The 19787-nt window shown below is 38.3% G+C and overlaps 1 protein-coding gene across 1 annotated transcript; it reads left to right on the top strand.

Moving 5' to 3' along the window:
* Positions 1 to 1967: 1967 nt before the first annotated feature.
* LOC309817712 (sodium-dependent organic anion transporter-like) lies at positions 1968 to 15257 on the top strand (the record flags this gene model as incomplete). The annotated part of the gene is made up of 4 exons (XM_082646974.1): positions 1968 to 2372; positions 11803 to 11921; positions 13700 to 13788; positions 15228 to 15257. Exons 1-4 carry the CDS (start codon positions 1996 to 1998, stop codon positions 15255 to 15257), a joined length of 615 nt encoding a protein of 204 aa, XP_082503100.1. The 5' UTR covers positions 1968 to 1995.
* Between the last annotated feature and the right edge of the window lie 4530 nt (positions 15258 to 19787).

The following is a 19787-nucleotide window of genomic DNA, read 5'->3' as shown; positions in this document are numbered from 1 at the left end:
TAAAATTTTCTAATTAATCACTAGAATCTCTACATGTAAATAGGTTTGGGGTCCCCTATTTAAAATCTCCTTTACAAATTTACTAAGAACTCTAGGTGCTTACTCTTCCAAAGGAGCCTCTTGTCAACCCCAAATGGAGAGAAACTCAGAAAAGCACGACCAGTCCACTGGTAGGTCCTGGTCTCAAATGCTGTTGTTTTGTTGAGACCTTTTGAATAAATTGATTCTACTGAGGCCATTGAGTGCTCACCCACTGCTGGCATGCCCCTCCTGGTCCAGGTCCTTGCACACAACTTGGTGGTGCCCAAGCTTGGCCTCTCAAGGTTACTTGTCTACTGGTTACATTCATCTACTCAGTTATTGTGTCCTGTATCACCCTGTGACATCTGTGTCAAGACAACTGGATCCAGAGGAACTTGTCACCAGTCCAGACATCACTTCCTTTCTTGATGTGTAACTAGATTTTAATATATTTTCCTACCAGTGGACCTCAGTTGGAATCATCCTAATTCATTTGAGAAATTCTGATAACGCTGAATTTCAAAAGGTAAGGCCAAGAACAACTTCACCTTTGGAGACTCCTTAAGTCCATTTTGCATATTTAGCCCACTCCTCCCAGCTATCAGAGCTGAGTACCAAGCAAATCACCAAAGTTCATATCACTTCATCATCTATCAGGAATGGCTTACTAAACTTAAATTTGTATTATTAAGAAGGGTCTTTCAGGTGATTTGGGAACAAGGAAGGACTACCAAGGGACTTATTTTTTTCAACCAAGGGACTTTTTGACAATATCCAGACAGAAATAATCTGATACCTTCTTACTAAATAAGGTTAAAAAAAAGTTCTGCTTCACCCCACAGAGCCACATATGTGTAAAGTACCTAGCATGCCTCTGTTATTTATTAGGTGCTCAAAAAATGTTAGTTCTCTCCTTTCTCCATTCCCCCTCATCTTGACCACCCGTCTGCATCATTTAGGTGGGAACACATAGCTTTCTGTGAGAAAGAGTGTGGCATCTAGTGTTTTGAAGCTTCAGTTTAGTGGAACCATATATTCCTTGTCTGGTTTTGCCAACAAAACATGTGTCTGTGTGGTTAAGGCACACAGAGGAGGCCCAGGTCATTGCAGTCAGAGGCTAACCTCACGCTCTGTCTTCAGCTTTCAAGACAAGTTCTTTACTACATTTATAGCTGAATTCCCAGACCTCACTACAAGACCCAGGGTTGTGGCATCTCAAAGCTGACTCTATTCTTCAAAAGAAAGTGACAGCTCCCTTGAATTATTTTGGGTTCAGTAGTGAGTCACCACATGTTTCATGAGACAAATCAGGTGCTTAATACCATATTAGTCTTACAGGTGTTTAATTATTGGCTTTAGACACAAATTCTAATAGAAATAGAAAGAAGAAAAAGTGAGACTAATTCCAAAGCTCTCGTGAAATTATCCTTAGTCCCTGCTGACATTTCCTTAACTGACCTTTTGTTTTAATGTCTTCAGCAGAAGAGTTTTGCTAATGCTCTGAGGTGTGGTTTTGGTTTAGCTGCCTTTGTTTTTTCCAGAGTTAGCCTTGCTCTCTGAAAAACATTGCATCCTGGCTTTTGCAAATCTCCACTGAGTTTGGAGAAATTATGCCTTGCCATCCAACCTCTTTCCTGGAACACAATGTGATTGCTGATGACATACCAGTTGTTCCACTTGACAATGTTTGCTTGTCGTCTCATTTCACTTGAATATTCACTGGTGAGTAAGAACAGAAGTGGAAAGCCTTACTTATCACAGTTTATTATATGTTTCATGCCCATGGTAATTACTTTTATAATGCCACTCATGAATAAATTGATCAGATTAGGGTGAATCACCTGACTGGCCAACAGTTATTGGAATGATCCTCCATGTGTGACCTGGTGGAAGTATTACAAAATGTGGCAGGATAGACCTGCCCAGCATCGCAGCAGTTGTTCATTTGTAATGCTGCCTTAAGGAGATAAGAAGATGAGAGCAAATTTTTCCAGCAGCTCAGCCTGCCTTGCCAATAGTTCGGAGGAGGAGTTGCCAGTGGGGCTGGAGACCTATGGGAACCTGGAACTTGTTTTCACAGTGATGTCAGCCGTGATGATCGGCCTGCTCATGTTCTCCTTGGGATGCTCTGTGGACATCCAGAGGCTCTGGTCACACATCAGGGGACCCTGGGGAATTGCTGTACGACTGCTCTGCCAATTTGGGCTCATGCCTCTTGCTGCCTATCTCCTGGTCATCAGCTTCTCTCTTAAGCCAGTCCAAGCTATGGTTATCCTCATCATGGGGTGCTGCCCAGGGGGAACCACCTCGAACATTTTCACCTACTGGGTTGATGGAGATATGGATCTCAGGTAAGTTACACTACGGAAGCTCAGCTGTCTTCCCCTGATAGCACTCTGTCTGGGGTGGGGGTGGGGATGGGGGGGACTGACACCTTCACGTTAAAAACTTTGCCAATCTAGGTAGAGATTCCAGTGAGAAACATGTTACAGAGACTTGTTCAGTCCTAGAAGGACTTTCCTTTTCTGAGCTTAGAATTTACTTTGCTGTGATTGTCCTCTGTTTTACTGGCAACTGCTTTTCTGAATAGAGGGGTTTGGTTAATATGCAATAATGAAGACAGGTCTCCTTCCTCACCCAGTGGCCCTTGCTAGGCATGAACTCATTCTCATTCACACTGATGACTTTAGCAACAGTCCTGGTTGCACAGTCTCCCAGGGCAGAATCCCAGGAAGCTAAGGATACTTGTTGGTAGCTATTGTAGTAGTGATGGTGGCAGTGGCATAACCAGAATGAGGGCCTCATGGCTCAAATCAGCAAGTGATGCCTGAACACCTACTTTATGAGATCAGTATTTTGGGGAACTGGATAAGGGAGCTTTAGTGGTATGTGATAGATGCATCCTGTTTTGAGTGGCCTATTGAGTTGACTTGGAGAGCAACATAAAGACTTATGACTAAAACTGTTCTTTCTTGTTGCTTTGCAGATGTTTAACATTCATTACTAGAATCTCACTCCTTTCATTTAAGCCAGTGACCTTATTTCCAATTATGGTGTAGATAAATACGCCTGGGAAAGATTAAGCTTTATCATTCATTTACATTTTAATGAGATTGAGTTAATCACATGTATTTTGCAGTGCTTGTTTTGATGGGGAAAAAAGGGCATTTGAATGAAGAATAGAGGAGTCACAATTGGAGAAAATGACAGTGGTCTTTCTAGAATCTTTGCTTACTTCCAAAAAACCTCTTTCACATTTTGCCCAGGGAAAGAACTACTTACAAATTTTAATCTTTGTTTGATGTGTATGTCATTTGGTTGAGATTTATTATACAGTGAATGAATGAATCAGAGGTGCTGACTGTGCTGGGAGTTGATGTTACTGAGTCAGCTGCAGATATGGGTTTCTAGTTTCCTGCATGTGCTGCATTTTCAGCATATGGAACTTATTTCACCTATTAATTTTAATGAGTTCATGCCAAGCAGGCCAATAATTAATTTTCATATGGCATATGTTTTTAGTTACCCACTTATCAAAGATTTGAAGTGAATCACTTGCATTGCTAATTTAAAAAACCTCCTTAATGTGCACTAATTCAAATTCAGTAAAGTTGACCATTAACATAATAATTAGGAAATGACAAATATTCTTTACACAAAGTCCACATAACAGTGATAAATTCCAGGGCCTGAAAGTTTTGGGAAAGAAGAAGGAAAGACATTTATTAAGTATCCTGATAGTCAGGAGGTTTATGCTTTCATGTATTTTCTTTCTCTCCTTTCTTGGCTCTCAAAATAACCTTGTAAATGACCTTTTATTATTCTGAATTTTACAGCTGAGAAAATTGTGTGTCAGATCTGTTAAGTATGGTGCCAAATCCTACAAATGAGTATGGCAGAACTCAGATTTAAAGGCACATCTGTTTCTCATCAGTCAGCAATTTAGGGACTTTCTTCAATGCCATTTATTAACACAACTAGATCTTCTGAGTAGGAACATAAATCTTTAAACAGTGTTCTCAAACACTTCTGTTCTAGAAAAGAGAACATTTATTACCTTCATCTCTTATTAGCCAAAATTATAATAAAAACACCAATTAATAGGAAGTCTATAAAAGATAAATCTCATTTTACTTCCCTTAATTAGCTTTTAACTTTGGTCAAATTATTTAACCTATATGCCTTATTAGTAAAACAGGGTTAAAATTACCTGTTCCTCACAAGGATGTATTTTAAGGGGGAAAGATATATGCAGAATGCCAGGCACAGAGTAGGTATGTAGTAAATATTAGCTACTTTCCCATTTTTCTTAAAATTTTGATTTTGAGTCTCACAAACAAAAACAAGCATAAAATTTAAATTCTAAGAAATGAAATTTTAAAATGGGGACTAAATATTAGATTTTCAAAAGCTTATAGATACAAGAGTAATATATCTTAATTCTCAGTAAAAATTGCAAATAGGAAATTCAGTACTATCGAGTGAAACAATATCCAAGTTCATTATGTTTTTCTGACTTAATTACCAGCAAAGAAAACTTTTAAGCAAAACTCAATAGACAGTCATTGACAAAAATTCTATTTTTCATACCAGAAAAAATCCAAGAGCATTTAGTAAAACGTCTTCATTTTACAAATGGGGAAATTTAGATTTAGCACTCTTGAGATGAGCACTAAATCTAAGTGTGTTTCTCATGCCTTAACTCCGTGCTTCATTCAATCTACTTGCAGTTCTCCATGCATTCACACCAACCAAGGTGTTTCAGAATGAACATGTGTGAACCAGTTTCTGCATTCTGAGTATCTGATGCTGATACCAGTCATCCTCCCAGTCACCTGGGCTCATCATCTTAGCAGTCCTGCACCCCCACCCCCTGATTCCCTTCATGCTTCACTTTCTTTAGTTAGTTCTCTGGCTAGTATGTAGCCCACCCTCTTGATGTCACCCATAGCTATTGCTTCCTATCTGTCCACTGCCATCACCTCAGGTCAGACACCACAATTTCTTTCTTGGTCAATTGAAGTATCTTCACAATGTTCTCTTCTACCTTCAATCTCTGCTTCATGGTTTTGTAGTAAGTGGGTAAGGCAGGCTCTGGGGTCAGGCTGCCTGTCTTTATATCCTGACTTGGGACCTCTTTTCTGTAACTGCAAATCATAGTACTTCCTGTATGGTGTTGTGAGGTGAAAAGGAACATTAGTATATGTGTAAAGGCTTCTCAACACCTGCTAAATTGGGTAGAACCTAAGCTGGGTCTAACAAACTCCTGCAAGTTTATTTACCATTAAGCCCTTAAGTACAACTGGTCTTTAGTCAAAATGAGCTATTAACTGCTCTTTTTTTTTTTAATAGATTTTAGTTTTATTTATTTTGGCTGCGCTGGGTCTTAGTTGTGGCGTGGGATCTTTGTTACGGCATGTGTGTGGGATCTAGTTCCCTGACCAAGGATTGAACCCAGGCTCCCTGAATTGGGAGTGCAGAGTCTTATCCACTGGACCACCAGGTAAGTCCCTATTAACTGTTTTTAAACATACCCAGCACTTTTCCAACTTTCTTTTGCTCATTGTCCTCACAGCCTGCAATGACAACTGGCCTGATCTGTCTCCTCCAATCATCCTTCAATATAACTGTTCTGGAAAGCAGTTGGCCCACATGTATGAAGAGCCTTAAAATTATCCTGCTCATGGACTGAGCTCTGCTCATCTTTGCAGGGCTCTGTTACATGTCCAGGACTGGCTAAATGTAGACTGATCTCAGATGGCCTCAGCTGGGACAACTGGGCTCTCCTCCATGTGTTCTCTCATTCTCTGGCAGGCTAGCCTAGACCTAACCAAATGACAGTGTCTGGAAAGCTTATAAGGTCTCTTGAGGCCTGAGCTTGAAGGCATTTCATCATAACTTCCACTACATTCCAGTGGCTAACGCAGATTGCAAGGTCAGCCGAGTTACAAGGACTGGAGAAGTAGATTCTGCCTCTCAATAGAATGAACTGCAAAGTCATAATGCAGAGGGCATGGAAAAGTGGGGGTAAAGGAACTGGGGACATTTTTTGCAATGTACTGTACTAAGGATGGACAGAATTCTTGCCTTGGACAGTAGGACATGAAAACTGATATCTGGCAGTACAGTGTCATAGTTAAGTGCACCAGAAAGTAGATCCATCACTTACTAACTGGGTCATCTCAGTAGGTTACGTAAATTCTCTATGCTTTAGTTTCCTCACTACTAAAATAGGGAGAAACATAAATGGGTTGTTGTAAGGATTGAATTAGTTAATATATATAAAGTGCTTAGAGTCTTACTGGTACAAAATTCTCTATGAGTTAATATTATAAGGGTCAGGCAAAAGAGCACTGTATCAGGGGTCTGTGTTTTAGTCTCTGCTCAAGGAACCATGTGCCTTTGAGCAATTTACCTTTCTGGACCTTTGTCCTCATTTGTAAAATCATTGGGTTAGACTTTCTGAGGTCCCTTTTTCTTTTTCTTTTCTTTTCCATTATGGTTTATTACAGGATATTGAATATAGTTCCCTATGCCATACAGTAGGACCTTATTGTTTATCCATTCTACATATAATAGTTTGCATCTGCTAATCCCAAACTCCCAATCCATCCTCCCCTGCCCACTTGCCCCTTGGCAATCACAAGTCTGTTCTCTATGTCTGTGAGTCCATTTCTGTTTCGTAGATAAGTTCATTTGTGTCATATGAGGTCCTTTTTTATAATGTGATAAAATATACATAACATAGCATTTACCATTTTAACATTTTTAAATGTACAGTTCAGTGGCATTAAATACGTTCACATTGCTGTACAATCATTACGACCATCCATCTCTAGAACTTTTTCATCTTTCCAAATTGAAACTCTGTATCCATTAAACAATAATTTCTCCTTCTCTTCAGGCCCTGGCAACTGCTATTCTACTTTCTATTTCTATGAATTTGACTGCTTTAGATATCTCATATTAGTGAAATCATAAAACACTTGTCCTTTTGTGTCTGGCTTATTTCACTTAGCATAATGTCTTCAAAGTGCACCTATATTGTAGATTGTCAGAATTTCCTTTCTTTTTAAGGCTGAATAATAATCCATTGTATGTATATAAGACATTTTGTTTATCCATTCATCCATTGATGGACACTTGGGTTGTTTCTACATTTTGGCTACTGTAAGTAATGCTGCCATGAATACGGGTGTGCAAATGTCAGTTGGAGTCATTGCTATCAATTCTTTTGGGTATAAACCAGAAATGGATCTGAGGCTCTTTTAAGTATTTTGTGACAATAGGAAAAGAAAAGCAAATTATAAAATCTAAGCATCCCCCCTCCCACCCCAGTTTTTAGTGTTTCTTCTGAAACTATTCAACAGAGATGCCTCTCCTCTGTCCTATAGCACTAAATATGCAATGCTTTCTTGTCATCTATCGGAGGACACTGCATTAGTTGGGCTACTTTCAGCCTCACTAGGTCTCTGAGCTCCTCCAGGGCTTGTTCCTCTGCATGCTTAGTGCTAGCCTGGTGGTGGCAGGTGCTTGATAGACGAGAGTGAATGACTGAAGGAAATTTTCTGATTGCCTGTGTGTTACGAAAGCTTCTTTTGAAATGCAATCAGTTTATTGGCACAACTCAGGATAGCTTGCACTGTCCTTAGTTTGATAACTTTTTTTTTTTTTTCTGGCCATACTGTGTGGCTTGCAGGATCTCAGTTCCCCAACCAGGGATTAAACTCTGGCCCCAACATTGAAAGCCTGGAATCCTAACACTAGGCCACCAGGGAACTCTAGTTTGATAACTTTTGATATGTGAGGTCTATTCATCCCTGAGGACATATTTGTGTCCTCTACAGCAGAGAAAGACCACTGGTAGTGGTAGAGCCTGAGGGATTCAGTGGCCAATTTTGACTTTTGAACTTTAAAGGAGCTCCTGATCCTCAGCAGAAACCCTGAAAATAGGACTTCAGATTCTTCAGGTCTGTCTGACAGGGCCTGGTGGAGAACTGAAGATCATCTTGTGAGACAGAACTTAGATTGAATCCATGTGACTTAGTGTGTTTCTATAATGCTATGCACCTTGTCTATAAAATGAAAATAATACTCACCCATAGGGTTGTCTTTTAGATGAAAAGAGAAAGTGTATGTAATGAGGTGTGATACTTAGCAGGTGGTACTCAATAAATGCTGGTTACTGTTCTTGAGATGGAGCAGACAGCAGTAACATGTATATTTGGGGGTTGAAAACCTGGCCTTTAATTCTTCTGTAGGACCAAGTCTGTTGATCTGATCTTATAGCATATTCCATGTCCATCTGACTAGCTAGGTAATTTTAAAGATTTTTTTCAGTGGGGAAGCAAGTGTGTACTTTCGTAATTTTGAGTGTTAGAGTTCCTGAGTTTATTGGTTTCAAACTAAAACAACATGTGTATAATTTAAATCCCAACTGCAAAATGGTATACTCATCAATACTACATTTTGATATAATGCATATATGTATAATGTTCATGTTTTAAAGGAGGTTCAGGATTTCTACGTTTTTGCACACTTGCTGAATCTGTCTCATTATTCTCTGTAGTAGTTTGCAGATAGTTATGCCATTCTTCTAAGTGCAGGTGGAATCTTGTTATATTGAAGTTAGATTTTGCCAACAATTTTCCTATATGTGAACAGCCAAGAGACTCAGTTGACCACATCCTCTGTTTATGTTACATTGGAATTTCATGGCATTAAAACAAAAGGTGTGACTATCCAATGTACTCTGGCACATTCACTGTTTGCTTTTCCAGCTTTGTTGGTATTTATAACTGTCAGCAGAGCACCAGGGTTATCTGTTGCCTTCCTTGACCATTACTGTGAACGTTATGGGTAGTTGTATAAAGGACGGAAGTAGTAACCTGTGTAATCAAGGATATAGAATCAGTCTGATATAATCTTACACTTTGCTTCTCACAGTCATGAATCTTACCTTTCTGGTGTTTGAGCCAAAGCCATACAGGAGGAAAATGCTCTGCTAGTTCAACAGAAGTTCAAGATCAAAGTGACATAATATGGAATTCCTTTCAGGATGTGGTGATATGAAGAGCCAGGAATGTAGCACTATCATAAACTAGGAAGTTGGAGAAGCATTCCAAACACACTCTTCATAGATACAGAGGTTTGAGAGCTGTGGCAAGCTGCTTTTCTTCCTTCACCTGCTCTCTAGTTAGGAGGAGATAAGATAAGATAACATAATTTTAAATCTCATATGGAGTAAAATATTTGCAAGAACTGCTCAGAAAAGCTTGAAAAGAAAGACTTACGTGGAAGTGTCTGCTCTATCGTATACCAAAATACACTATGAAAACACCATAATTAAAAGTCTGGTATTTGCTTAGGAAAAAATGACATTTTGAACATACTTGAACATATATTTAATGTATAATGAAGCTGGAACTTCAGTTTAGTGGAAAAGTGTTTATCTGGAAAATTTAACACACTTGCCTCACAATATAGAAGACAATAGATCAGTTTCATACCTTACACAATATAAAATATAGATTTTAGATAGGTTAAAGATATAAATGTAAAATATAAACCTATGAAAATGTAAAAAGTGGTGGCAATATTTGAATAACCTCAGGAGAGGGGGGAATGTTTAACAAAACAAGGAACTCAGAAGCCAGGAAAAAAAAAATTGACAGATGGACAGATTTGACTAGCTCAGAGTTATTTACCATGACAAAAGTCATAAGCATAATAAAAATATAAAATAAGCTTGGCAAAAATATTTGTATTACATTTGATTATATGTACCCTAATTTTAAAGCAGCTCCTACAAGTTGAGAAAATAATCAGACAAGCAAGGCTGTTGAGAGGGGGTATACAAGAGGTAATAAACTTGACGGAAAGCACAACCTTGCAGAGAGTCAGGTGTATAACAAAAGAAGAGTGAGATGCAGTTTTCAGTGTTCTCATGAGAGTTAAAAGGGATTGATGGCCTCCAGTGTAGGCAAGATTGTGAAATGCAACAAGCTTTTTTTGAAAGTAATCAGTAGTATCTATTAAAATAAAAACATAGACTTTTGACACAGTGATTCCACTTTGGAGAATCTATTCTACAGAAAGAAAAGAATTATTTAAAAGTGAAATATATGTAAGAATGTTTATTATAACATTGTTTATAATGGAAGAAAACTCAAGTTTTTCATCATTAATGGAGTGATTAAAGAAATTACGGCATATTTATATTGTACTTGCAGTTCTTTAAAAAATATAAATTTGTTATATCTTTTGTCCTGAAAAATGCCTATGATATTAAGTGGAGAATAAAACAAAAGCAGCAAAGCTGCAGAGTAAGTTGTATCCTTTGATTTTTTTAAAAAGAAAGCAACAAAGAATAAACCTCTATTCCCTGAACAAGCAGCTATGAAACAAGATTGTTCAAATGAAAACAAAGAGGAAAAGAGATATATACAAATACTTGTGAATTACCTAAGTCTGGTTTTCTGAAGAGGGTCACCAATTAGTTAAATATTTGACAGTGCATCTTTGGGCTAGATTCCCAGATGGGCAATTGTTGGGCCAAAGAATTAACACATATGTAATTTTGCTAGATATTACAAAACTCCCTCCAGGGCTTGTGCCATTTTGCATTTTCACCAGCAATGACTGAGAGTACAGAAGGAGTATTTTCAATATCATTGAAGTATAATGGTTACTGCTTTGCTGGGAGTATAAACATTGTTCTGATAGAAAATGTCAAAGTTATCACAGACAGATTATTTTATAGCCAGGGTAATTAGATGGAAACATTGGTGATTCATATTATGAGGAAGAATGATGGATGACTTGCAGGCCTGATCAAGTGCTGGAGGACATTTGCTGTCTCTGGAAGAGACCTTAGTCCTACGAAGGATCTCCTTCCCCTCCTTGGTGGGCTGGGAGGTAGTGAGCCTCAGTCTCTTGGCCATTTGCACCATAAACACAGGTTGGGCATATACTATGTGCAAGGCAGTCTGTTGTGAGAACTTAAACAATGAATATTAAAACAATCCCAGACTCTTGAAGCCTAGTGTTGAAGGGAACAAACTCTTGCTTTACCACTGGGTTGTGTTGCATGATGTTCCCCGTGCCTCGTCTCATCTGTAGAGCAGCATTAATCGTATCTATAAACAGTTTGTATGTGCTTAAACAGATTGTGTAATTTTCTCAGTGATTTAAAGATAAAGTATTTTGTTGGCCTGAAGAATATCTCATTTCCATTTACCTTATTTCCCTTAATTTTACTGATTGATTTTGTTGCTGGTTTTATCAGATAGGGACAAAATCCTATAAGGAAGAAAATCAATTCCTGGTTGTCAGGGACTGGGGGAAGAAGGTTATGGGGAGGTACTGCTAATGGGGCGGAGCTTCTTTTTGGGGTGATAAAAAGATTCTGGAAATAGAATAGTAGTCACATATACTAAAAGATACTTTAAAATGAATGAATTTTATTGTCTATGAATTATATATCAATAAAGGAGAACCGTATAAGGAAAAATATGAATCTTATAGTGACTAGCAGAATGTTTAGGACGAGTAAATGCTCATAAAATATGAGTTAATTGATAGATGGCAAGAACTGCAAGAAACTTTTTTCTAGGCCACAAATACAGTCATCATTTGTTGAATAATAAAACAGGAGGGAGTTTCAAGTAACTTGCCCTACATAATCTCTAAGAAGTTGTACCCCAGAAGTTGTTTTTGTAAGGACTAAATTCTTCATTTCAAACTCTCCATCTTAAGCAACTACTTTAATTTTACTTTCAGCATCAGTATGACAACCTGTTCCACAGTGGCTGCCCTGAGAATGATGCCACTCCACCTTTATCTCTACACCTTGTCCTGGAATCTTGAGCAGAATCTCACCATTTCATATCAAAACATAGGTCTGGGGCTTCCGTGGTGGCGCAGTGGTTGAGAGCCTGCCGATGCAGGGGACGCGGGTTCATGCCCCGGTCCGGGAAGATCCCACATGCCGCGGAGTGGCTGGGCCCATGAGCCATGGCTGCTGAGCCTGCGCGTCCGGAGCCTCTGCTCCGCAATGGGAGAGGCCACAACAGTGAGAGGCCCGTGTACAGCAAAAAAAAAAAAAACATAGGTCTGTATTGGGCTTGTGACATGAAATAATAATAGTAATGGAGACGGTAATAATAATAGCTGTTGTTTACTATGTGTCTCATTTATACAGGGGTTTTAATATATTATCTAATTTAATTTTCCATATAACCCTACAATATAGATTCTATTACCAGTTCCATATCCTGCATTTTCAGAATTAGGGAGGTGAAGTAACTCGACCAAGGTTGTGCAGCTGGTAAGTGCAGACTAGAATTCTGACTCGTGAATCTGACTGCGAAGTCCAAGCTCTGAACCCCTGCAAGTATTCACTTTTGAAAACAAAGCCAGAAAACTTACTTATTAAAAAAACAAATAACCCTTATATAATTCCCTAGAAAGCAATTAGACTCATCATGACCCACAGGTTAACTGAATCACAGTGCCTCTAATGAGACCTTAGTTCCCTCAGCTCCACCTTTTACATCACCTGTGAGCCTTGACTTCTTTACTGATCAACATAATGATTCCTATTGAGTATTAAAAGCATATCCACATGTCACAACCACACCCATATCTCTTTCATTATCTCCTTAACTCTGAGAGCTCTGTGAACTTACTAGGCTTGGAAGAAAAACTGGGTGAGATGATGTCTATTCTGGTTTGATCAGAGTCTTTGGAGAATTGGTAGAAACTATGATTCGTAAACTCCAAAGTGTCAATCTGGAGTCTCAAGTAATTACTTACAGAGCTTACAACCCATGGCCCATAGTTCAGAACCATGAATAGAGCCATGTCCTGATAACAGCTGAAGCCCATTAAATTTGTAAAGTTTGAGTTAAATCTTAATTTAGAAATCATGATTTTATGTGCAACTTTTTCTTATCACTAAGTTATTGCCATATTCTGTTTTAATAATATACTCTAAAAGTCACTTGTAAACAATTAAAGCCCCAAATATGAACAACTCATATGACTTTGGAGCTAGTATTGCAAGTGAGCAGGTTTGGAAAGTGGCACTGGAAAATGTCAGTGTATGGATCCTATTGGCAAGTAGACTTCTGCTCTGTTGAGCCTGTCCTTATTCTCTTATGTTAATTAAAAGATGTATTTCTCTACCTGCCTTTGGGTTACCTGGCTACACTTGGAAATATGAGAACTTGCTTTGGTTTCTGTAGCAAATGCCATCTTTGTCTTGTAATAGATATTCTTTACTTTGCGAAGCAAATCACCCATTGGCTTCAAATAGAGAAATAATAGCTATAGTTGTAGAGTGGTAACCCCATACATAGCAACCAGAGAATTTTGCAGATATAAAAGGGTCCTCCTTTTTTCTAATCCTTACATTTTCAGTTGTGTCTAAAATTCCATGTGATTGTTGAGGGATTCTGAGAGAAATGATAGACTGTGTGTGATGGCATTCAGTGGTATCATATACCCTTCAAAGATTGTCTTATAAAGATTTAAAAAATTTATTTTGGAGGTGGATGCAGAAATAAAATGCATCTTTAATTAAAGCTTTTATCTAATTGAAATAGACATAAGTTGTTGAGGACTGGGCAGTCAGGGTGAGAGGGGATACCATCTGACAGATTTTTCTTCTCTTCAGGAGTTACCCTTGTGTGCCTGACCATTCCTGTGGCCCTCGGTGTCTATGGGAATTACAGGTGGCCAAAACAATCCAAAATTATTCTTAAGGTAAGCAACTCCATGGGACAGTTAGCACATTTCAGAATCAGAGACTTGACAAATAGATGTAGGCAATGACCAGAACAAATGGGCCAATCAAATACAACCCCTCACCTAGCACTGTTTTCTTTACATGTCCTGCATTTTTGGATCCAACCACCATATTTCCTCCACACTAAGCCTTGCTCCACTCCCATGGGACCCTACACTGAGGCTTATGACACCCTGCAAACCGTGGAACTCATGCTTTAGTGACAGAAAACCTTAGGCCTGCATGTGGCCAGAGAGCACCAATTTGTTCACAAGGCTTCACACCGGTGCTCTCAAGTGAAGGCTGTCCAAGTCTGTATGAAATGGGACTCAGCGTTTAGGAGTGTGGCTGATTTCCTGGAATAGCAGAATGAAGGGATGTCTTTTGGAAGCATTCCTGGGGGAGCCTCTAAAGATGGAGTTTGTACACACGAGCAAGGGCTGCTGACCACACGAATAACTGTCAAAATGAAATCATCCAGAACACACTAAGGAGTCTGGCCCTGGAATGATGGGAGGTGGAATACCCTACCTCCTCTTAACTTTACAGGGTTGTCTTTTATGTGCTAGAGAAACAAGCCAATGTCCATGTTAAATAGCTTTTAAAATTATGTGGCTTGGGCTTCCCTGGTGGCGCAGTGGTTGGGGGTCCGCCTGCCGATGCAGGGCACGCAGGTTCGTACCCCGGTCCGGGAGGGTCCCACGTGCCGCGGAGCAGCTGCGCCCGTGGGCCATGGCCGCTGGGCCTGCGCGTATTATGTGGCTTGAGTGGAGGCATTCTCAACAATGGTGTCCATCTCCTATAGGGTTTGTCCATTTTTCCAGTTATGCATTGTTTTAGACGATACAGACTTTTATTACATACTTTCATGAAGATTACATGCTTTCATGAAGATTTAAAAAATGTTTTTATTTCTACATTTATAAAGAAAGACATTTGGAGCTAACTGGAGGTTCAGCAAATAAATCTCAGTTTATTTTAGTTTGGGATTTATGGTTTGGTTCAGTTTAAGCTCTTGATGTTTGGCTCTACCTGACAAAACATGCCACTCCATTTGCCTGCGCGAATAGATGATGCTTCCCCAGCTTGGCACGAGACTAAAAAACTCTCGCTATTCCTCCAGTGAGATGGAGAATGGGAAGAAGCGTTGACAAGCAGACAAATCAGTTGAGCACAGGCAGCTGGAGGAAGGCTTAGATGCTGTGGATTCGGATTGCTCATGGTGACTTTACTGTTATTTCAGTAGGAGAAAATTTCCACTGTGTCAGCATGTGGTTATAATTTTGTTTACAAAACAAGAGGAGAGAGTATGATCATGGGAACCTCTTACTTTTCAAGTACTCTACCTTGCATTACTTTATAAAAAGGGCATCTAACAAAAAAATTATGATTTTGGTGTTTCCATATCCTCTACTAGGCCATCATTGTCAATGGAGAAATCAGATAAATTTTCTGTATGTCTGTAAAGAGTAAATGAAAACCATAGGCAAATTAAAAACCATTTGGCTATTCCATAGGCGCTGTGGCAGAAAATATTTAGTAATATGTATAAACAGTCTAGAGCACTTTAGTTAAAACTAGGACACTTTTATCATTATTTTGGGATGTCTTCATTTTCTATTCCTAGTCCTCTTTTAATTTTAGATCTGATTTATTTTCTGAATCAGTTGCTTTTGGTAAATTTTAAACTTTGATATCCCTTTCTTGGGAGAAAGTTAAAGGAGGATTTTTACAATCAGAGGCCTTTGTGTGTTCCAGCATCTTCCTGTTAGGCAGAGGCCCAGTCTTTCCCTATATTTGAGCAGTAAAAATGATCCCAGAACACATCTATGGTACATTGCGTTGTTTTTATTTTGTTTTGGTTCTTCATGACCATCTTCTTCCATACCCTGAATCACTTCAAATCAAGGTTGATGCTGAACTGGGTGCATAGTTTGCTGTTTACATGATGTGAATGGGAGCTTGCCAACATCCTGATTTTCTCCCAAATATTCTGGGTCTTGCTTCCTCTCTCTCTGGTTTAAAACTCAGACCACTAGGAAAATTTTTGGTTGATTTTTGTTTGTTTGTTTCTGTTAACAAAGTAAGAGACAGTCTTCATTTGGGAGAAGATATCAGTATATTCAGTACTATCTCATTTTCCATTAATATTAGCTCAGGTTTTCTAATGAAGAATGGGTAAATTTCATTTGAAGGAGAGAAGAACAGGGAACAAAGCAGTAAGAAATTGTTGGTGTTTGAAGGGGTGGTGGGAAGACAGTGGAGGATGGTCAGGCAGGGCAGATCTCAGATAAGAGCTTACCAGCACAGGGCCTGTGAGGTTGTGTAAGAGGTGTTGGATGCTTATTATCAGATTTTTCACTTATTTCACAAATCTGTCCTATCCACGAAAAATGCCACTACCCAATCCTTCTGGCAAAATCCTCCCCTTGAAAGGAATACATTCTGATCATAAAATAAGAAGACTTAGATTTGTGCAAGTCACTTGACCATTTTGGACCTCAGTGTGGTATTGACAAGAAGATATATATAGAGATTGATGGAAAAGAATTGAGATTCTGGGGGCTTCCCTGGTGGCGCAGTTGTTGAGAGTCCGCCTGCCGATGCAGGGGACACGGGTTCGTGCCCCAGTCTGCGAAGATCCCACATGCAGCAGAGAGGCTGGGCCTGTGAACCATGGTCTCTGGGACTGCGCCAGAGCCTGTGCTCTGCAATGGGAGAGGCCACAGCAGTGAGAGGCCCGCGTACTGCAAAGGAAAAAAAAAAAAAGAATTGAGACTCTGGAAATAGAGCAAAATATATTTATGGACTATTGATTGTCATCAAATGTGCCAAGAAGTCAATGGAGAAATAATAATATATTATAATAATAGTAATTTTAATATAGTAATTAATACTTTGGATAAGGTTCAGGCACCTGTACTCTTCTAGGAAAAGAAGTTTCACTATATTTTGTTTCATGCCTCTCAATTTATTTCAACCATTTTTTCTTACTATAAATACAACATATGTTCACTGTAGAAATTTTTTAAAATTAGAAAATTCTGAAGGAAAAAAATTATCTGATATTTGACACAACTCTGTGAGAGTTGCACAACTCTAAATATACTAAAACCACTAGGTTGTGTACTTTAAAAATGGAGAATTTTATGTTTATCTCAATAAAGCTGTTGTATAAAAAACTATTTTAAAGTATCAAAACTGCTCTTCACTGATTTAGGGAGATTTTCATTGTTATATAAATGTGTGAAACTAGATTCAGCAGAGTTCTTTCATAATTACTCTGCATATACAAAAAAATAAAAAACTGCAGCCTGTGATCATTTCAAAATCTTTTTATATTCAGATACTGAGGCTTCATAAGGGTTGACTACCTCAGATTTGCTGCACTCATTGTGGATCACAACTTCTAGATAAGAAGTTTACAGCTATTGTGTCGAAGTGAAATTTGAAAGTAGCTCTACTGGATTCCTATCAGAAATCCTGCAGAAAGTCAGACATCTTGGCTCTGATCTGCTATAAAAGATGTAAATTTAAGTGACCTTAATTACCCTGTCCTGTGCTCCATCCCTAAGGAATACTCTGTAGTGGACGGTGGCTTTATTAGACTTCCTGGACCATGCTACTCTCAAAAGAACTGATGTGTTCAGATAATCTGTGTAGGGCTGTGATTCATAATTTAAACTTTGAGTTGTCTCCTGAGGTAACCACAAACTAAATTCAACCAAACTTGAGTCCACCAAGTGGGAAAAGGGGTGGGGGAGGAAATAATCTTATTTCTTTTAGCAATTTTTTAATTTGGTAGTGCTTTTCTGTGTTCCATGTTAAGGCTTTTTTTTTTCTTTGACTTGGAATAGTTTTTGGCAGAGCATATTGCTTGGTTAAGTAACATGAAATATGCATTGGAATTATGAAATGCCTCATGAGTTTGCCAATCTCTAGAGTGGAACCAAACAGCCTTTGATGTAAAGGCTACCCAGGATTACCGAAAAGTCTTTCCATCTAATGAGATAGTCTAGTAGTTTCCTAGTTCTGTATCTTTGGTTCAGTAGAAATATTTCAAAGTGTCATGTGACCACTTGATTCAGAGTCTGGGTTTGTCCATAATAAATCCGTTTGTCAAATGTTGGAGTTGCAGACTTGCTACTGGTGAGAGTGAAGCAAATGGGTAAGCAAAACTATCCTGATGTGGGAATGTTTTCCTCTAGGAGTTCAGTCTTGATAAAAGTGTCAATACTACTCCTAGGAGGGTTACAGAATCACCTGACAGGACCTGCAAACAACATCTGGGCAATAATGTTGGCATTATTTGACGTGACAGGGAGGATGCCTACGTTCTGATATACTTGGGTGAGTATTTGAGCCAGGCAAGGAGAGGTTGTATGATTGAGAAACAAAGCATTCTTGGTTAATATGAAGACTTCATTTGGCAACCAAAACTCTTAATAATGTCTTGGACCTTAGCCACATATTTCCCCTGAAAAGTATGCCTTTTTTTCCAGCAAAATTTTGCTGGGGTTTATGTTATTGAAGAATGAACTAATATGAATATGTGGAACTGGTATTTAATGGCATACTGTCCTAGAAATCTGAAGACCTGCAGGAGATTTAAAAATTCCAACCCTTGTTGTAACTTTTTAAAGAAGATTGTGATATTGTCAAAATACACATGAATGAAGTTTTAACATGCTGTATGATGGGTGGATAAGGCTGTCCATTGTACCATTTCTTTGTTTGAATTCTCAGGCATGGTTTGGCAGTGCAAACACTCTTGAAATTAACAAATTCAATACACAATAAATATACGCATTAAAAAATTGTGGAGTAGAAGTAGATCTAACCATTTGAAAGACCTAATCATTTGAAAGATTAATAATACTGCGTAAACTATGGCAAATCTGATTTTATGAAACAAAAAAAAGTAAAAGTCCCACACGATAGAAACAAAATAAACATAAAAACATTTAAATATAAATAATGTTTAATCTAGCATAATAAAATAATGTTGATAACACAGATCAAGTGGATAAAGTTCTGGAAAAACATAAATGGTAAGAATAGAATTAAATAAAACAATATTCAAGTCAGACTAACAAACTTTGAATCAAAGATTTATTTCCAGTTCCCTTTAAAACGGGGCCTAACAGTTAATTTTTTAAAGCATTTTTTAAAAGAAATGGATACTTCCTAAATTTTGCAAAATGTTAAAAAATATAGCGCTAAGAAGATACCATGAAATAAATTTTACAAATGTAAAATTGACTTCAAGCTAAGTGGAGAACACCAATTATGGGAAATTTCACTCATTAACAAAGACGTAAAAAACTGTAAATAATGTTATGGACAGCAAAGTGTTAACAGCTTGTTTTAACATAAAACCTCACGAACAAATAGAATTTGTTTTGAGAAAACAGTGAAGTGTTCGACACCGCAAAATTGAGCATAGTTATTCCATCCACTGAAAGAATAACGTAGAAATAAGCGGGACAAGTTGTAGTCAGAGTGTTTTCACGGTACTTTTGTTTTTTGCTTTTTTTTTTTTTTTTTTTTTTTGCTATTAAGAATCCAATCTGCAGTTTGCATAAATGGAATAATAAACGTGCGCATGGAAAGTGGGTCGTGAGTGAAGTACTGTACATGAACGTAAATAATTTATATTCTATCATGGTTCCAGGTTTGTAAAACTCCTGCAACGGGTTCTTTTCCCATAAAGCCTGGCCTGTCACAGATAACTCGGTAAGTGTCTAGAGAAACTGCGTTTTGGCAAACGCATGCACGTTGCTGTGGTTTACACTGGTGGAGTAACGGAGGAACATTTGGGCTGCAGTTTCAGTGTTCAGCCACACTGGTGATTTTTCAGATTTTTTTTTTTCCTCGCTAATGCGCAGGCGTAACATGCGCAATGGCACATTAAAAAAAAGATCCGGTGCTTCTGGTCGTAACTCTACCCCTCTGTTCCGTTAAAGAACTACTTAAT

The sequence above is a fragment of the Grampus griseus genome (assembly GCF_964374135.1).
Source record: "Grampus griseus genome assembly, chromosome: Y".
Classification (NCBI taxonomy): domain Eukaryota; kingdom Metazoa; phylum Chordata; class Mammalia; order Artiodactyla; family Delphinidae; genus Grampus; species Grampus griseus.
Note: the sequence above shows the minus strand (reverse complement) of the source record. Positions and strands in the feature narration are given on the sequence as shown.